The sequence below is a fragment of the Balaenoptera physalus genome, assembly GCF_965194825.1.
Source record: "Balaenoptera physalus genome assembly, chromosome: 17".
Classification (NCBI taxonomy): Eukaryota; Metazoa; Chordata; class Mammalia; order Artiodactyla; family Balaenopteridae; genus Balaenoptera; species Balaenoptera physalus.
In genome coordinates, this window is record NC_138895.1 from 50,072,203 (window position 1) to 50,092,841 (window position 20,639).

The 20,639-nt window shown below is 39.2% G+C and overlaps 1 protein-coding gene across 2 annotated transcripts; it reads right to left on the minus strand.

Annotated features, from left to right (window-relative positions):
• Nucleotides 1-2,239: 2,239 nt before the first annotated feature.
• Nucleotides 2,240-18,917, minus strand: PABPC1 (poly(A) binding protein cytoplasmic 1). Of its 2 annotated transcripts, none has more exons than XM_082433931.1 (15): nucleotides 18,217-18,917; nucleotides 14,864-15,057; nucleotides 14,546-14,661; nucleotides 12,274-12,413; nucleotides 10,886-10,980; nucleotides 10,412-10,549; nucleotides 10,113-10,208; nucleotides 6,853-7,125; nucleotides 6,534-6,624; nucleotides 5,802-5,912; nucleotides 5,566-5,720; nucleotides 4,909-4,993; nucleotides 4,254-4,384; nucleotides 3,532-3,625; nucleotides 2,240-2,691 (listed from the first exon to the last, which is right to left on the minus strand). In XM_082433931.1, the coding sequence occupies exons 1-14, from the start codon at nucleotides 18,407-18,409 to the stop codon at nucleotides 3,533-3,535; spliced, it is 1,911 nt and encodes a 636-aa protein (XP_082290057.1). In that variant the 5' UTR covers nucleotides 18,410-18,917; the 3' UTR covers nucleotides 2,240-2,691; nucleotide 3,532. The 2 variants fall into 2 exon arrangements, with proteins under 2 accessions (XP_082290057.1, XP_082290058.1); XM_082433932.1 differs by having other exon boundaries at nucleotides 12,283-12,413; nucleotides 18,217-18,912.
• Between the last annotated feature and the right edge of the window lie 1,722 nt (nucleotides 18,918-20,639).

Genomic DNA, 20,639 nt, shown 5'->3' on the forward strand with positions numbered 1-20,639 from the left:
AGGGAGAATGCACTTATTAAGCACAACTATCCAGGTCCTCTTCAGTCATTTGCTCACTGCACATGAATAGGGACCATGGTTTTACGTCAAGAGTAAGAAAATTTCAAAGTACTCTCCAAAATGTCACTCATTCACTTGTGATCCATTAGTCTGACAGGAGAAGTAAGTATAATCAAAGGTAGCATCCTGTAAACAAGACACATTACTTTAGCTTGTTTTATCTATGTAAGTCTTAGTGTACATGAACTGGAGAAAAGGAGATTCTAGGCTAAAAAAGCAGTTTCCAAGTAGCCATTATATATCTACTACCCACAGAAAAACTTAATCAGTTTAGTTTATCTCAGACCTTCCAAGAGAAGCAGCCATACATATGCCTTGTGTACGGTACAGTAGTGTCAGCTGCCTTCTTCTGCTTCACCTCAAATCCTGCATGAAGTTAGGTGGTTTAAAATAACTACTGTCGATGAGGAGCCATGCATTTATCAGACACTAGTCCTCATTAATCGTGGAGATTGTTTTGTGAAGTCTTGTTAACACTAATTAGTTAATACTGAATCATTGCTCCTAGAGGAAATAACAGGGTTAGATACCTGTGAGCCCGTCACATTTCCATCAACTGATACATAGCTTTGTTTTATGTCATTCACACACACACACACACACACACACACACACACGGCACAAGAATGACCTTGAAAAGGATACTTGTTTATGAGAGCTGAAACAAGAAAGCAGACTTTTTTGACCTCAGCTGGGAACATGTGCATTTCAGGAGACTCAAAATTTGATGCTCTGTGCATGTCTGCAAATGACGGAAATCTATTGTTTGCACAAGTAGATTTTTGGGGTTACAAGTAACTTTTAGTGAATTTGCAAATACAGAGTCATCAAATAATGAAGACTGACTTTTTTTGATGTCAATTCCTGCAAGTAGATCACAACTACTTGAGTTTTGCTGCCTCCGCTAAGAAAATAAGACATTTCAAAAACAGAAATGAGTTATCTTCATATCACACAAGAAATACCAAATTCCAGCTATCCAATGTATAAAGCAAGCTACTGTCTGTGCAAACCCTATCTGTAACTCTAGATTTGGAATGGTTTCCAACTGTGAGAACTTTAGCTTGAGACATCTTAGAAGTTGTTCCTTTAAAACCTACAGGCTTGAACCATTTTGTAGTCAAATTTTGATAAACATAGTATATATTCCTCTGCCTTCCTAAAGCACTGAGGAACACTTTCATGATGACTCAAAGATTGTTTTCATCTCAACAAACTGTCAGAATAGGACAATGGCCAGGCAAAATACAAAATCATCACTGTAATGCCTACTAGGTGCACTGATTTAAGCCATGGGATAGGAGGTGGGGTTTGGGTATATCTTGGGTTCCAAATGAAGCCAAGGTGAAAAGCATTCCAGGTACAGAAGCATCATAATGCTTCAACATGCAGGGAGGGCTGCCATTGTCATAGCCAAGGTTTTATTTGGATTTATTTATTTGCTCCCAAAGGCGAGAGCTGGAGTTGAGATCATTCTAGCATGGTGATGAGATAATCAGATATGCAACTTAGAAAGCTAACTCTGGCAGCAGTATGTAGAGAATGGAATAGAGTTAAAACTAGGCCATTCTCTAAAGTGCATTGAAATTGCCAGGGATATCTGGTTTAATGCATGTCCTGGGCCCCAATCCTGATCTTCTACATCTATTCTCTAGACGTAGAAGCCCTAGATCTTCATTATTCACAAGTACTTTGGATGATAAGGTATTACACTGAGATAAGTCATAATCATCAAATTAAAGGACTTTTAAAAAGAAGGCTTAAAAAAACGAATCCTAAATTTTGTACACTTAATACATCTAGTCTTCAGTGTAATTTTTGTTATCTATACCCTCCTATCCAACAAATACAGTAGTTGTTACTGTTTTATACCACATAAATGAGAGTTTAAGCTAGTTATCTGCCAGCCTAGAAACCTTAACATAGTCATATACTGGCATCATCTCAAAAGATGCTAAGGTCATTTAACAAATAAAATATATGCCTTGATTCAAGAACTCACATGGAAATCTAAATTCATAAACTGCATTACAGACATTGTCTTATGCCTCTTTTCCATAAAACTAAGAAACCTCTGAAGTACCTTTCTCATGAAAGAGGTTCTTACACCAATTCCAGCTTATCACCTATTTACCCAAGCCAATTACAAAGAGAAATAAAATAGCATAACATCACTGTGCACTGTTTAAGGAATTTTTATTAAAGCAAGAATTTTATAATCCAAATTACGTTTCATTGCTCAGTTATCAATTCTGTTATTTAAAACAGAAGTGACATTCTGAGCTATGCCACAGTAAAGAATTAATTACAAAATTAAAGAAAGGAATGCTTTAAATTTTTGTACTTTGCTGAAAATTCTTTTTCCCAGGGTCTATAAAACATTAATTTGTTTTTATATTTTACTATTTTTTTGTGGTTTTTTTTGTTGTTTTTAAATCAATAAGTAATCTAGGACTAGCATTACATTTGCTAGACCTGGCATTTGCTCGGTACATAAGGTTCAAAGTTTCCTTTCCTTTTTTTATTTATTTTATATTTTGCAATGTTTTTTTTCCATAATATTTAAGTTTTTCGATGTTTAGGTATTTTTCTTCGGTGAAGCACGGGTTTCTTTTCGTGGTCCCTGATCATCTGTAAATGTGGGGGGAAAAAAGATTATAATCATCAAATTTAAGAGACAGAACTTAATGATTCCAACCACTAAAAAGAAAGGATCTTTACCTAAGTGACAGAGGTGCTAATTATAGCTATAATGGCAGTCATATTACAATATATAAATGATTCCAATTAACATGTTACACACCTTAAATTTACAGTGTCATATGTCAAATATTTTAACAAAACAAGAAAAATAACAGGACCCATACTGGCACTTGTTAGTATTAAAGCCCTTGGCCAAATTCAGCCTGCTCACAGGCTGCTTCTGTAAAGCTCTACTGGACCACAGCCATACCCACTGGTTTACATGTTGTCTGTGCCTGTTCTCACACTAACGGTGGAGCAGAGTAGCTTCAACACGTAACACGGCCCCCTAAGCCCCAACTATTTCCTATTTTACAGAAAAGCTTTGCTCATCCCTGGCTCTGGCTACACAGCTACATCACCCCATCTCTTGGGGGTAACGAAAGGCAACAGCAGAGGCCACAAGGCATCTGTCATCACTGCCACCCAAGAAAATTTATTTATTAAGCTATGAAAAGTCCTCCAAGAATAGCTATACAGGGCCAACCCCTGTTACAGCCATTTAATACAAATTACTATACAAAATGCTTGAAAGGGCTCTGATCTTAAAAATTCAAGTCAATACCAGGGTTAACAGGTAAAGTTTCCTTTAATTCCTCTGTATCTCTACTTCTCTTCGAAAAATTTGCAATGTATTTGAATTAATGGTAAAATGAGTTTTTGCTATGTTTCAAAATATGCTCAAACTGTTAAAATAGAATAAGAAACAAACATAGGAGGCAGGCTCACTTTAAACAGTTGGAACTCCAGTGGCACTGTTCACTGCTTTCTGGGCAGCCTCTTTTGCTTGGTGGGCTTGTAGTACAGCTACAGCTTCATCAACCTGAAAAAAAGAAAAACTGGTTCTGAAAAATAATAATTAGACGATAATTTCAAATTGACAACACACAAACGTCCAACAAAGGCAAATTCCTTTCTTCAACACACAAATGTCCAACAAAGGCAAATTCCTTTCCTCAGATGAAAGTGGAAACTGTTATCGAAAAACATTCCAACTATATCCGTATCTTTTGGGTTCCATTCCACCACTGTTCTAGAATTATGAACCTCTTGCACTTCTTACTCTCTCTCCACCAAAAATCCCCCAAAGTTGAGAATTATCAATCAGCAAACATCCCTTTCTCCAATAAAGATGTAGCACAGTTAAGAGAGCACGAACGCTGGAGTTACAGTGACTGGATTCGAAACCAAGCTCTGCCATTCACTAGCTGCTTTGTGAGCACTGGGCAAATTACTTAACCTCTCTATGCTTCAGTTTCCCCGTCTATAAAATGGGGATAACAGCACCATAGGTTATTATTAGGATTTTCAATTAATATTCATAAAGCTCTTAGAACTGTGCGTGACTTGTATAAAGCACTTATAAATGTCCTAGGAAATTAAGTTCCTACAAAACATCCTGGAATATGTACTATAAGAAGCTACTAGATAAATGATAAAATTTAAATTACTTTAGAACGGAGAGACTCTGGAGACTCAAGCATATGAAGAAGTTCTGAATTATCAATCTCCAACAACATGCCAGTGATTTTACCAGCAAGAGTAGGGTGCATGGCTTGAATCAGAGGAAAGAGCCGTTCACCTAGGAACAAAAACATTCAAACAACACTCCTTCAATCAAAAAAACAAAAAATTTTTAAGGCATCTACCATATTAAAACTGGGGTTTAAGAACCTTTTGTATACAGCAAATAAATGTTAACCCATAATCCACCATTTCATTATCTTTCATAAGATTGCTATAAAACGGATTAAGATCTACCACAAGGCAATTAATTCTTGGCAGTTGTCAGTTTGCCAAAAAAAAAGATGAACTGAAGCTATGTTTACTATTAAAGTGTTAAATCTGTGCTCAGGCACAGAATTTGGTTCAAATTCCTTCTTCCAAAAATGTGGCAGGGTACATGGCAAGCAATGCCCTATCACGCTATCAATCAAAGGCAACATTTTAATAGCTTTTCCAGACAGACAAACTGTGCCATCATAATCATTCATGCCGATTCACATCCTGCCACCCTAGCTGTCATTTTTAGGTACAGAGGAGGTCTAAATGTCTTCTTATTTTCTAGTGTCTCCATAACTGACTAGGTGGGACAAAGGTACTTACCCAACATTTGCTTCTGTTCTTGAGGAGGGGCAGATGCCAACATGGAAGCAGTCAAAGGCTCCTGACCTTGTACATGAACAGCAGGCTAGAAAGAAAACGGGAAAATTCCTAAGAAGTTTAAGAAGTACAGAAGTAATGGCCAGTACAAACACAGCCATCACTGGAAATTAACTGGATGAAGACTGTAATCTAAACATAAACAGAAGCTGAGTGATTCAGAAATACAGCCTAAGATAGCTATATTAACACCTAAGTGCTCAAGTATTATAAGCACAGGGGATGTTGAATTTTCTTTTTTATCTGGAGTATTCTTTGGAATCATACTTCTACTATGATCAATGACGATTTTGGTCCTAGGGTCAAAAAAAAAAAAGGTAAGGCAAATCTCACAAACTAAACTTTATTTTACCCTTTCTTACAGCTATGCCAAACAAAACCCTCATATCACATTAAGTAATTCAGGATGAGGGACTGCTGAATGCTTGTCTAGTTCCTAGAGTATAGCACATAGAAGACATTTTTACATACTATCAATTAGTGGCACCTCAACAAGGTGTTCTACATGGCTTAAGCTCTCATGTATCATACAGTTGTCTTCAATGTCTTTGACTGAGATCAAGGACTGTCATCTTTATAAAGAAATCATTAAATCCACACCTGCTGCATGGTAACTTGTGGCTGTGCGTTAAGATGTTGTTGAGGATTGCGAACTCCCGCAGCGTATTTATACTGTGGAACGGTGCGAACAGCAGGAGTAGCTGCAGCTGCAGCAGCTGCGGGACGTGGACCCATTGTCTGTGTTGATGTGTTAGCTAAAAAAATAAAAAGATTTTCGTATTTATCTTGCTATTTCAAATTAGAGACCAACTTGTACAGGAAGGGTTAAGACTCACCAACACGCTGTGTTGACATGACTCGTGGAACCTGTGAAGAAGCTGGTCTCATAGTACTAAATGGTGGTCTAGGAGCGGCTGGGCGGATAGCACCGGGCATATTTTGGAATGCTACGTTTAAAGATATGAACACACATTAACTGGGAAAAACTCACCAAGTGTTCATGCTGCTTTTTCAGAGCTGAGGTTTGCACAAAAGGCTATAGATGACCAAATATAAACAAACCATTTTTAAAAGCTTAGGCTCCTATATGCCATTTCTCCAGACTTAATCATATCAGAGCATCAGTAAATAAAAAATTTTCATTCATACAAGGACAAGTACTTATTAATACCTGAACATGACACATGAACCTGATTCTAAGTGTTCCTGCAATACAGCACTATTCCACAGGACGAGGCTGAAAATGCCTGGACCCTGGTCCTCATACATGGAACAAGATCTTTTAAAACTACTGCCTAACCAAATATGAAATGGAGTTGGAGGCATTCCCAAACTTGTCATAAATGAAAATCAAAACAACACAGATATTGCTGTCTTAAGGAATGCTGAAACATTTTACAATTCTTTTTTAAAAACAAAATGCTAGGACCCCCAAAATGAACACCCATAAAAATAAACTATAAAAAGCAACAGCTAATATACCATTGGGATATAACAGCTAATTCGCCTCATTTATGTTTTTAGTTCAAATACTTTGCAACCTTAAAAAACAACAACAAAAAGCTTACGATGAGGTCTGGCACCCTGAGCAGTCCAGCGAGGACTTGGTCTTAGTTGAGCAATTTGGCTAGGAGGATAGTATGCAGCACGGTTCTGAGTCTGGAGAAAGCAAGCAAATGTATCAGCTAAAGAAAAAAGCAAATCATGCAACTAGTTATGCACTCAAAACATTTAGCAGGTCCTCACACTCTAAGCATTTTTCAAATCCAATCATAATTAACATCTCTTCATCTTAGGGCTTTATTTATTTTTTAGTGGGGCACAAAACATTAAAGATGACTGAAGAGGAAAACCTTCATGAGGTTTCTGTTCTCTTGTAAAACCTACCTGTGGGATAGCTGCCATGAAGTAACCTGAAGGAGGTGCTGGCTGATAGGGGTTGATTACAGGGTTGGGCACAGCTCTTACACTTGCCATTCTCTGCATATACTGGTTAGTGAGGTGAGCCTGGCGCTCTTCTTTGCGCTGAGCTAAAGCTACATACAATGGCTTGGTGGCCACAATTCTACCATTCATTTCTGTAACTGCTTTAGTGGCTTCTTCTGGGGAGGAGAAACACACAAATCCAAACCCTTTGCTGCGACCACCCTCCATCATAACCTATTAAAAGAAAATGGAAGAAACCACATGATTAATGCAATGGTAGGATGAGGCACAAAAAGCAGAGTATCAACTATAGCCACCGACTCACATTTAACTAAATCCTGTCAATGCTTTCATCTTTTTTTCCCACAATTTTTCCCTTGATATCCAAATATTAAGGGTAAATACATGCATGCATTATCCCAGCCAAGCAAAAGAAGTAAAGGGGTGGAGGTACAATAGCAACTTTGTAAAAGTTTTAGATTTTCAATATTAAGGTTTAATTTCTAAATACAATCAAGGCCTGCTAAATTTTAGCACCACTAAAAACATGCACAATTAAAATTTGACTATTCTAGCAATTCGAGCTGACAAGATGCTTTATTACTCGTTAAGAGGGGAGGAAAAAGCAGTTGAATATCATAATATCCACATTTTAAAATTAAAATTTCACATTCAAGACCGTAAGGGCCATAAATACTGGGGTATAAACAATATTCAGGAAGCTCACAATGACTCAAAATCTTTTAAACAAGCAATGAGGAGATGTGAAGAACTTCTCAGTAGCCCTGCAATATACATAAGCATGCTATACAGCTATATTAAACAGCATGCTGGTGGCACAGAACAAACAAAACAGCAATCAAACAGAGACCAATGATCTTACATAAATGTGGAATCAAAAGAACAAAACCAACAACTGGGCTCAAGGATACACAGAACAGACGGGTGGTTGCCAGAGAGGTACGGGGTGAAGGTGGCTAAAAAGTACAAACTCCCAGGTATAAAGCAAGTCATGGGGTCGTATTGTACAGCATGGGGACTACAGATAATACTGTATTATACATCTGAAAGTTGCTGAGAGTAGATCTTTACAGTTACCATTAGAAGAAAAATAATGTTTAACTATAGTAATGAATGTTAACTAGACTTATTGTGATCACTTTGCAGTATATACAAATACCAATTATGTTGTACACTTGAATATGTTTTATGTCAATTATATCTCAAAAAACAGTCCAGAAACATACCCATGCAATTATGGGAACTTCGTATGTTAAAGCTTACATTTTAAAACAGTGGGGAAAAGACGGACTTTGGATTATCTAGTACGTGGTACAAAGGGATAATTCTGAATTAACTTAGAGCTCTTATTCACATCACATTGAAAAAAATCAAATTGCCAGATAAGATTCTGTATCTGAACATAAGATGCAAAAATACAGGGAAAATCTAAGATGACACAAGACCCCCAAAGTCCTAAGTGGAAGACTTGGAGAAAATACTTGCAACATAAAACAAAGCGCTGACATGAAATTTCCCCTAAATCAATAAAGATAACCGATGCAGTATAAAAACATGCAAAGAATAGGCTAAACAAGTAAACACATAAAAAGCACATCTCATTTAAAAAGATGCATACCACTTTCTACTAAATTGACAAGACTAGTAGTAATTTAATTTGTTCACCCTTTTTGGGACAATTCAGTTGTATGAAATTTAAATACACACACCCACTAACCAGAAACTTCAATTCTTGAACTTCAGAAATACTGGTATGTGTGCAAAGATATATGTATAAAGATGTTTATTAGAGTGGTGGGTCCAACACTGTTAGTAGCATGCAAAGCAAACCAAATGACCAATAATACAGGCATAGTAGAATAAGTTATGGTATATCTATACCATGAATATTCAGCCCTTAGCGAAAAATGAGAAAATGCCTGAAATAAATATGTACCTAGATCTGTTAAATAAAAAGACAAGTTGCAGAATAGGTATACTATGATCCTGTTTTATAAAAACTGTTTATACGTATACAAAAAGTATACAAGCATGGAAAATTATCTGGAAAGGTCAACCAAACTCCTTTTGAAGACTGAAAATGAAAAATGGAAGGGTCACCTTTTTCTACTTCTGTCTTGACCAATTTGTTTTTCAGCAAGCATTATCAAATTAACATAATGACCTCCTCTCCCAGAATTTCTGCAAAAACTTTTTCACCTCCTTGCCAACAGCGATATGATCCACAAAGGACTTTTTGAAAAGGACTTAATAGACCCTCCTTTGTAAAACATGCATGCTTCTTCATACATTCAAAATAAACTGATGCACAATATTCAATTTAAATGATTTTCAGGGAACATACTGAGGATAAACAAACTCAGGAATAGATTCTATCATACTCCAGGTTCTCCTACAAAAGCACAGGCTGAATGAAACAGAAGACAACTACATCACTTGCATTTTTGTGTGTATTCCTCTACTGTGCTCCTTAACATTCTATCGCAGAAGTTCCCTCGGTCAGTGGGCTTGCAGAGTAGAAAGATCAGCCACGAGGTCACTCCAGAGCACTCAGTTTAATTTTTCCTGTTCTCTTTTGAGAATCTGTTTAAAGTTTTAGATACTCTTCCCACCCCTCAAGGTACATACATACAGAACTTTAAATATAGAAGGATTCTTGGGCCATGGACACCAGAAAAGACACCTAAAGTAGAGGTTCTTATATCAAAATTCCAGAATTTAGACTAGAATCTTACTGTTGTATTTCTTAATTTCTGATTTCAAGTAAAAGCAAACACGATCTCTACCTTTACTGTTATAGGGGGCTTTAAGTTTGACTCCCCAGAGTGAATTCTGTAAGCAAATATAGATTAGCTCAAATAGTAACAATTACAGTTCCCTAATAAGTTGCTTTCTTTAACCAGTAAAATAACTAGTTTAACAGAGTACAGAACAGTGCGTATCATGTGATGATCGATCACTATGGTCATCAAATGCAGCCTTTCCAGCCACTTCAAATCTGAATATAAGTTTTTGAAGTAATGAAGCAAAGATATGATTTTCTGAAAAATGAAAGGCTGATTTTTTAGAGAAAAGGAAAAACGATTTGACCATTCATTTATAAAGAAAAACACTCCATATGAAATATAAAATTTATATACATATATCCATGGGCATGGATTTTTCCCAAATCTTAAAAAAAAGTGCATCATATGCTTTACCTTTGCACTAGTGATTGTACCAAACGGAGAAAACTCTTTCCGGAGACGTTCATCATCAATACCATCATCAAGATTTTTCACATAAAGGTTAACACCCTAAAAAAAAAATAAAGAAAAAAAATTTAGAAAAAGGAAAAAAAACCATAGTGGTACTTAAGCATACTTCCTATTATCTTATCCCATGTTTCCTCTCCTTTTCCCCTCTCAAACCCTCCAGTTACCTGTCAGTAACTGAAATGAACATAAAATAGGTTTCCTCATCCCTGTCTTATTTTTGCTCTTTCAGTTAAAAAATGAACCTGGTATCTGGTGATCCTATCTTGCTTCATCTGTTCAAATTTGCGCTTAAGTTCCGTCTGCCGTTCCACTTTTTTCTGGGCTCGACCAACGTAAATTTGTTTTCCATTGAGCTCCTTTCCGTTCATCTCATCCACAGCCTTACAAAGACCACAAAATTTTAATTACTAACTTGCAATATATAAATTCATTTTTTAACAATAAAGAAAATTTGTTAGATTATAAAAGCTAAAGATGGACCCACCATAAAAACTAAACTTTGAGGTTTTAAGACAATAGAGGTTTTCAATTTATACTCTCAAAATATATAAAATGCAAGTAATTCAAAACAATACATGTGGAGATGAACATGTAGACTAGCCGTTGGTATGCATATGTATTTCAATGCAAGAGCAACTCAACTTTATACCCCCACATCTTACTATAAAATACAGAAAAACCCACACTGCCTTTGGTTAGTATATTTTGAGTCTTACTTTCTGTGCATCTTCATGCCTTTCAAAGCTTACAAATCCAAAACCTTTGGATTTTCCACTCTCATCGGTCATTACTTTCACACTTAAGGCAGGTCCTAAAAAAAATTTTTTTAATGATTCAAAGGTATTCCATACAACATTTAGTTTATACATTTCAAGTTTCAATACACAAACAAAGCCATGAAAAAAATATAAAAATGGGGATTAAAAAAAACCTCCAAGCCTCCAGAAATGTATTCCTCCTATAACCACCCTCTTCTCTCCCACCATGGGCACTAAATATTCTCTTTAAGACCCTTTATTTCTACTAAGAAGCTAAGTAAATACTCTATTCCCTGAAACACTCCTCCTTCCATTTAAGGAGGTATGTTTTAGAGAAATGTAAATGATGATGAAGTTTTATTCTTAGCATTAGTACAAAACAGATGCATTATTTTAAAACAGTTTGCTTTTCTTTAAGAATTTTTAAGCCTTGGCCCACTTGATTTTCAACAAGGAGTAGAGGAAACACGGGGTTTGACCTTTGACACAGCAGAAGCACCTGGAGGAGGTGGCGTGTTTCTGAAGACACATATTCCCCCCCCACCCCCTCAAATAAAACAGACTTAACTGAAGTGGTAAGTATTATCTCAGGTAGGTGGGGAAAAAAGATTAAAAATCACATCTGATTACAGAGAATCTGCAAGATGTATGGGCACACATCAACTGTTTAGAGGGTTCAATGTGGCATGCCAGCTTGGCAATAGTAAAGTACTAGATTTCCTCATTCTTTATGATTTGGAATGCTTTTAAAAAGGGGACACCTATTTAAGTTAAACAAAAAGGAAAGCAAAGGTAAGGGGCAAGTAAATCACCTGCAAGAGTACAATTTAAAGTTCGTTTTCTGATCAGCTACACAACTATCTAAAGTGAGACCGGTTACACACTTCACGGGAAAATCTGGATCTTTGTCTTTAAAAGTCATTATTTTAAATTGCTCAAACACGATGCTGAGACTGGCCAAATATCCTAAAGCTGGCCAGCTTTCCTGTCCCATAATTAAAGACTACATTCCAACCTAAGTTGGCTGTGTCTCATGCAATGCCTCTGATGAGATGGGATCTGTTAGTGCATAAATCCAGCACAATTTCTTAACATAGCAAAAGCTTTTAAAATCTGTTCCAATTACACAGTCACACCTTACGGTGCTAATACAATGCTATTAACCTTTAAACTGGATAGAATTTTACTTATAAGCTAGTATAATGGACTATCAGTAGCTTAATCCAAATAACTACAATATTTTAAAATATGTGAAGTCCCATTTATTTTAATATAAAATATTAGCCAAAACTAACACTGAACAATTACTCAGAACTGAGTATAAAAATTTAATTCAGACACATTACCGAACTTGCCAAAGAGATCCTTCAGGCGCTCATCATCCATGTCTTCTCCAAAATTCTTGATGTAAACGTTGGTGAACTCTTTTGCCCTAGCTCCGAGTTCTGCTTCTCGTTCCTTACGAGACTTAAATCGTCCAACAAATCTAATAAAATAGATAAGAACTATAAAATTAGGTTCTATTTTATGAAGTTCAGGTTAATTAAGCCTGATGGTTGACTCTGTAATAGTTACTGGTAATTTCAGAATCTCTAATAAAAAGCAAACTATAAAACAGAAATAGGGCCTTAAGTGCAATGTGAGAACAAAGCTCTTAACTATAATCACGAAAAAGAACATTTTTCTTAATGCACACTCCTCTCCCTTCCTTCTAGCTAACCTAGGGTTAAGAAGATTACGTCCAGCAATACAAACTAGTGGAGTATGCCTGCACCACTAGTGAAAGACAGCGAAAAGACAGAAAAGCTTTTATCGTTGCTGTTTCAACATGGCTCTTGCACTTTGTCTGCAATCTCCTAAAATATAAATTTAAGCTACCGAATTCTGTACTCTAACATACAACGGCCTGGAACAAATTTCTTTGCAGCATTATCAACAAAATGTGTTTTAAAAATTGAGGTTTTCCCTAAAAGTAGTACATGTGTCATTAAAGAATATAATATACATCAAAAAACCATCGCCCATAATCCCACCCAAATCGTGACTGACTTTTCGTAGGCCTTTTTGTTCCCTGTGCTTAAGAACGTTAGTCCAGCACAATTCCTTTCCATAGGAGACACCTACATTTTATTCCCTTAGCCGCACCCCACACCTTCCCCCACCCATATGGTGCTGCTTCTCCATGCAATTAGTTTTATAAATGTTCTCAGTGGGAACATGATATTCCATTGTGGACAACAAAACTGTCTTTTGTAAATAATGCCGCAACATTATGAAACTTTGTTATCTGTTCTTAGGATAGAGTTGCAGAAATCATGGCAGCTCGACAGGTATATAAACGATCTTAAGTTTATACCTACAAACTGCTTTCCAAAAAAGGGTTATATCATTTTATACTCAAAAAACAGCAATAAATCAAGTTCTTTACTTAATCTAGACCTCCACCAGTGGTAGCCATTCTTTTTTTTCCCCTAAAGCACTGCTGACAGGCAAAAGATAGTTTCTTCTCTGAATACTAATGATGCTGAACATTTTTCTCATTTAAAGGTGTATTATTTTTAAGAATTACCCTTTGTAAACACTGTTCCCACTGAGGAGTTGCTGGTTTTCTTAGACTTGTATGGGGTTCTTTACATACTACAAAGTCTTTCCTTAATCATGTAATTGACGGAACTCACAACAGGTAACACCATGTGCATGACTCCTCCATGTACAGACTGACCATACCACTTGATGCAGATTTATGAGAACCACACCTTAAGAGTGATGCAGTTGACCTGTAAGAACCAAACCCAATTTGCATGCCATCACTGCAGTTTACATGAGCTCACAGCTCACTTACAATATGACCTCACAGCTGAATTTGCCTAATTAAGCAAAATCCACTGGCACTGAGGATAAAATTGAGATTTGTAATTTCTTTGGGCTCATAAAATCTGTATTTTTACAACTTGTAGCAGAAAGTCTTATAGAGGTTTTATCAGTGTCATTATTTTAAAAGTTTGCAACTTTTAAGAACAAGTTTATTTCAGAAAAGATTAATCATGAAGACTTCTGGTTTAATTACGATTTATCTTTACATGGGGAAGGGAGCCAAAAGGTGTTGAAACAACAATTATGACAATCTTTAAACTCCATCAATAAACTGTGGGAGTAAAGCCAAGCAGAGAGTCACCCTGGGCTCTGAATTTAGACCACTGGGTTTGTATCGCAGTTTATCTGTCACACCAGTATGTAAATACAGGCAAGTTATTTTAGCTTCAGCTTTGAATGTAAAAGGGGCTAATTACTACCTTGGGAATTATGATTAAGTTTCTGCCTGGATTTCTAGTTTTTCAACTAATACGCACTTATTTTTGAAAAAGCTTTATATTCCAGCATACCTATCTTCTGCTGTTTCTTTTCTGTTTGAATGCTGACCAGCTGTATTAATTCACTGTTACTTGTATGTTACACTGAATGTGGAGAAAAGACAATTATAAAATCTACCAAGATGTGGTTTATTAATTTTCACTTTAGCTGTATCTCTTTTAAGAGCACAAATATATTACTTGTAAAATGCATGAATTGAACTATTAAAAGCATCTGAAGTATGATTAACTAAATATTTATACTTACACTTTGCGATCATTTAGAAGCATCCCATTCATTTTTTCAATAGCTCTTTCAGCTGCTTCCTGTGTCTCAAAATGCACAAATCCATAACCCTTGGAACCATTTTCATCACAAACCACCTAGGGAAAAATGTGTAATAATTTTTCATTACTTGCTATTGATTTAGCATTTTTCCAGTATTCAGAGATAACTTGTCAGCTACCTAACCTGGGCATTTGGGAAATAAAGATATCCATTAACACAGAGCATGGTTGCTATCTTCAAGAATAAACTACAATTAAACTAAAACACTGTATGTTTACCTGTCATATTTTTGCTTACCTTACATGAAAGGATGTTACCAAAAGCAGAAAATGTATCATACAGTGCTTTATTATCAATGGATTTGTCCAAATTTTTAATGAATATGTTGCCCACTCCACTTTTGCGAAGTGATGGATCACGCTGAGACCACATAATGCGTACTGGCTTGCCCTTTATAACATCAAAATTCATGGTGTCCAAAGCACGCTCCGCTGCAGGAAGGACATTTTCAAAATAAATATTATTTCAAAACTTTTACAGCCCACTTAAATTTATATAAACTATTGTGGAGGGAACAGTAGGGCACATGCTCCCTCTACCTCTTTAAACTTCACGATGGCTGAACCTTACCTCATATCAGTCTAGATTTAAATGGTACAACGCAAAAAGAGAAGACAAATATCAAAAAACCCCAAATTTCCCACGTTAATTTGTTAATGGATGACGTATCGTTAAGAACTAACTTATTTCTGAAACAACCTCTTCCTTTAATTGCCATGAAATTTAAAAGCACCTTTTTGTTCCTAGTCAACTGTAAAAGCGAGATTCCCCTTCACAATCTGCTTTATTAAGCAATATAAAAGACAGTAAGCAATTGTAGATTATCCACAAGCAGAGCAGTTTATGGATTTTCAAGCATTTTAACTTCTTCTCTATTACTTGTCAAAATTGTTTCTTGCTTATCACTGTCAATACTGTACAAAAATTAGTCCATTTTCTAAAAAAAAAAAATTAAAAAATTCCTGACTTATTGGGGGGATTTCAGTGATTCATGGCACAATTCCTATGGCCATGTTTAAAAAAAAAAAAAAAAAAGGCTTTATCCATTCAGAAAGACTTGAATCAGGCTTTCAAAAACTAAAGTGAAGTTGGACGTACTTAGCTATGTAACACAAAACTTTTGAAATACCAGGTCTACGATAGTCACAATTCACTTTAAATGCTTTATTTACGTATAAAACCAATTTTATCTTAGATCACTCATTTACTTAATAACTGATGATTAATCAATTATTTCTGAATAGTGCTAGAAAATTTCAAAATCTACCCTATGATTACATCTATGAAGGATCAAATTATGTGCACCCGTACCATTAAAGAAACACTTATTACAGAAGTTTAGACTCTAAATGGAAAAATATATCATTAAGTAGAAAACACTAGTCCCTAAAGAGTGGGAACACACAGTCCACCTGAAGTCCTGAAACACCAATTTTCACAAATTCCATGCTAGTGTTAACTGTAAAATTAGTGAGAGGACAAATTTTCCAGCCACTTCTTTCTATAAATGAAAGTTTTAGTTTCTAGAAGATAGTGACAAACAACTGTCAGCTCATTTATCAATTGACCACGCCTACTCAGCTCCCCTAGTTTTTTAGCTGACTCTGCTTGAGCTTCTTTTGAATGAGTCACCTCTTCCTGTTAAATTGGAAACTGGTCACTTTCAGAAGCTATTCTACAAATACATCAATGTAGCAATAAAGGGGAGAAAAAAACGGAAACCACTGGAAATAATATTTGGAAAGACAATAATTTGTATATATAGAAATGAAATAAATGGAAGATGGAAAAATGCTACCTTCTTTTGAGTAGATACAATACTGGCCTACTGCAATAGATGGATAATACACAGTGAGTGTACTGTAACCACGGTAACCTGAAGTTCAACTTTTCTAACCCCAAGAAATTTTTAAAATTGTTTTTTTCGGATTTAAAATTAGAAAGAATAACAGCCACTTTCAGAAGTTTACATTTCATGCTCTCTAGAATTTGTCCAAGTTTTCTCTATCAACTCTTCAGTTTGTGATTATCTGCCCCCAAATTATCTTCCTTGATATTTCATTCAGCGATAAATCTTGACCAGAGTTGGGAGGAACCGTTATGGAGTGACATTTGGAGCTACTGCCTACAGAGCAAAAGGGCAGAAAACCTGCAGTGCAGTTTTACAACTTCGGGCTTTCTGTCACTCAATAGCCTGCCTACCCAAAAATCTCAGTATTAACTTTACCTAGTGAAAAGCTGATCACTAAATAACTCCAGATCTGTTAATGAAATAAAAGTTTCAATTCCACCTTTAAGGCCTTTCCTACAAAAATAAAAATAAATTCCTTATATTCTGTAACACTTGACATATATTCAAGTAGCCAGGGGAAAGAAGGGCAAAAGTGGACCATAAAATCAAGTGAAAATGACTTTTGCAAGTCAATTGATCCAGATACAAAGAAAAATCCTGGCAAGTCATCAGGTCACATATCTGTTTGCCAAATTTTGGATTTTTTTGCAAACTGTTTAACTTTACTTTAAAAATACAAGGTTAGCTGCGTCTTTTTCCCCATAAATTTCAAGCTGACTTTAGTGCTCAATCATTCCCCATGATGTATGGATATTCTGGACTACTTTAAAAAAAAGGAAACCACCACTAGAATGCCACATAAGTATAAGAGTCCAGTCCACACGACACTCACAAGTAACATTTTCCAGTCAAAATTGGTGACGGCATTTTTAAGTAAAATCCTTCAAAACCATAGAAACTATTTCAGAGAAAAAAAAATATTCCGAACAAATTACCAGTACTACGAAACTAACTCGATTAAAACAATCACACCTACCTAAATAGCCTGAGAAAACGATGGCCTCCAAAAGGGTTCTCTTCCACATCCCCTCCCTCCTAACCTGCTGTTAAGAGTGAGAAATGTCTGAACTGGGGGAAAAACCCCAATGCACGTCTCATTGGTAGTTTATACTTCCAAGGCCATCAGTCACTGACAAGTTATTAAGAACGGAATCAGAAGCCTGATGACCACCACCAGACCACCATATTAACTTTATTCTAAGTCCCCGTGGCTCCCCCAGGCGATTGGGCCAGGAGCCGGAACAGGCCTCGGGCCTGTGAGGTTACAGGGTTCAACACGTGGTATTTTTCGAGCAACGAAATGCACTTCCTGGGGCGTCCTGGGGCGCCGGCAAGAGCCTCGGGTGGTGGGAGCGCCTCCACCTATTACCGGAAAAGGGGGCTCGGCGCTCAACACCCCAGAATCCCGCAGCTACTGGCGGGAGCGTCGTGTTAGAACCCATTCTCACCCACCCTCCCGGCGCGTCATCACCCTAAAGTTTGAGAGCGGCTGAGACCGAGAAAATGGTCGCAAAGGAGGAAGTGGCCCGGCGTAAGAGGGGCGTGCGGCTGCCGGCAGCGCGGGTCCCTGCGGGCACGGGGAACCGGGGTACTGGCGCCCGAGCCTCGCCCCGCTGGCCCCGGGGAGGGCTGGTGACATGCCCTCCTGCCCCCTCCCCCCGGGCCCGCCGGCCTAACCCGCCCGCCGCCGCCGCCTGAGCCTCATGGCCGCCCGCCCGCCGTCGGGCCCGGCTCTCACCGTCTGCCGGCTGCTGGAAGTTCACATACGCGTAGCCCAAAGAGCGGCGGGTGATCATGTCCCTGCAGACCCGGATGGAGAGGATGGGCCCGGCCGGGCTGAACTTCTCATAGAGCATCGCCTCGGTCACGTCGGGGTGTAGGTCCCCCACGTAGAGCGAGGCCATGGGGTAGCTGGGGGCGCTGGGGTTCATCTCGGCACGGCTGCCCGCAGGGCCACAGGCCGCGACCTTTCCGTGAGAGGAGAAGAGCGAGTGCTGGGGTCGCGGGCCGGAGCCGGGGGGAGGGGAGCGGGGGCAAGCGCAGAGGGACAAAAATCAGCCGGAATCGAAAACTACTCAACAGCCGCAGAACGGAGTCGATCCGCTGCCGCTGGCTGCTGGCTGCCAGCTGCCGGCTGGGGAGCGAGGGTGGCGGTGTCGGGTCCGGGCAGCGGGAAGGCCTCGGTCTCTTGGTTCCTTCTTGGAGCTGCTGCGGGGCCGCGGGCGGGCGGGTCGGTCTCGGTTGCTTCACCGGGTTATTTTATAAAACAGGAAGAAAAAAAAATAAAAGTCTCCGGCGGGGGAGACGCGGATTTTTTGTAAATTTTTTTTGGGTTTTTTAAAAGATTTTTTAAGATTTTTTTTGGATTTTTTAATAATAAATGTGTGTTCCGAGGCCGGAGCACACACTCCGCACTCTCAGCACTAACCGCCGGGGAGAAGGGGAAGCACCGCCTCCTGCACCCTCTACTTATACCCCGCGCCGCAGTCGCCCCGCCCCCGCGCGTCTGACGCCAGGCCCTACGCGAGCGTCAGCGCCGGAGGAGGAGGAGAAAAGGAGGCGAGGGGGAGGAGGAAAAAGAAAACAGGAGGAGGAAAGAGCAAAGAGGAAGAGAGAGGTGGCGGAGGAGGCCGCTGCGGGGGTGGGGGTGGGGCTGGGCGGAGGGGCGGGGCTTCTGCGCACGCGCCGCGGCCGGGGGGGCGGGGCCCACGCGGCGTAGGGCCCGTGGGGGAAGGGAGGGCTGGCTTGCCGGCTGCTCTCCGAGGAGTCGGGTTGGACGGCCCTTCCTCCCACACATCCCACCCCACCTCCACCCGGGAGAAGCGTTAACCCGTCACCGAGGCGGTGGGCGGCGCGCGGGGCTTCCGGGTTTCTCGGCTTTAACCACCCCCCACGTGCATGGCCACCCGGGCCTCTTCGCGCGGCAGCCAGGCCTGCTCCACTCGCATCCGCCCCTGAGGGTCGCTGGGCACGAGTGGACCGGTATGATCCCTTTCAGGCCCAGTTTCCGAAACGTGGGCGAAAGGAGCCAGCGCTGGCTCCCCAGTTCTCCTACCGGACCGCACTACGAGTCCCAGCGGGCAGCGCCGCCACGCGCCTCGGCCGCAGAAGCGGTGCCTGCTGGGAGCTGGAGTCCCCAACGGCCGCGGCGCTCGCTGACTCCAACTGGCCGCGGATCCTGGCCGCCCGCTCGGGGACCCCCAACCGTCCTGGCGCTGGACCCCGGTCGCCGCCCCGCGGTGCTTCCAGTAGAGGAAGGGGGAGGGGAGGGGCCCTCGGACTCCTGGTCCTCTCGGTTCCGAGCCCTAGACTCTCCCCGGTCTCCCCACTGGGTGCTGTCGTTGGTCAAAGTGATTTTAATTGGGGGAAACTATCTTGGGGTCTTTGTCCGCTTCCCTTTTTAAAGTATCGTGATCACTATTCACTTAAGGTACTAGGTTGGAATCTGATTCGTGCTCTTTCTGCCAGAAATTTCTTTGAGTTAGAAAACAGGACTCCAGAAAAATAAATGCTTTTCTTTAAAGTATGAGTCTATCACAGTCATACATGGCACCACAGACCTGCAACCAGGCAAAATTAGAAATAGTCTAAACGCGGTATTAAAAATGTTTAAAACAATTTTGTAGTTAGTTGGGATCTTTAATAGGAATGGTAGCTGTAATGAATCGATAGCAAAAATACCAGTTAATAGGAATGACATTAAGTCAACATACAAATCCCACTTTAAAGTAGTAATGTACTTTACAGTTTTTAAAGCACTTGCATAAACATCCTATCATTTGTTCCCTACAGCAATCTTGTGTGGGAGGTGGAGCAAGTAGTAATAATTTTATCTTACTGTTAAGGGAATGGTCTCAAGTTAAATGATTGCCCAATTCATTCTTTTATTCACTAAACTTTAATGCATGTCAAATATATTGCCAGGTGTGGACTGGGTACTTTATTCTCATTTAATTCAAACTTAAACCTGCAGAATCCCACATAAATGCTATTTTGTCCCTGTCTTGGTAGGAAGAGGATAATATTTTGGAAAACATGTTGCCTTATGTGCTTTATTAGGCAAAAGAGCAAGACTGAGGGCTGTGCATTAGGAAGACACATCTATTACTAGATGACAACTCACCATTCAACCTATTAGAACTCTGTGGTTAAAATCAATCC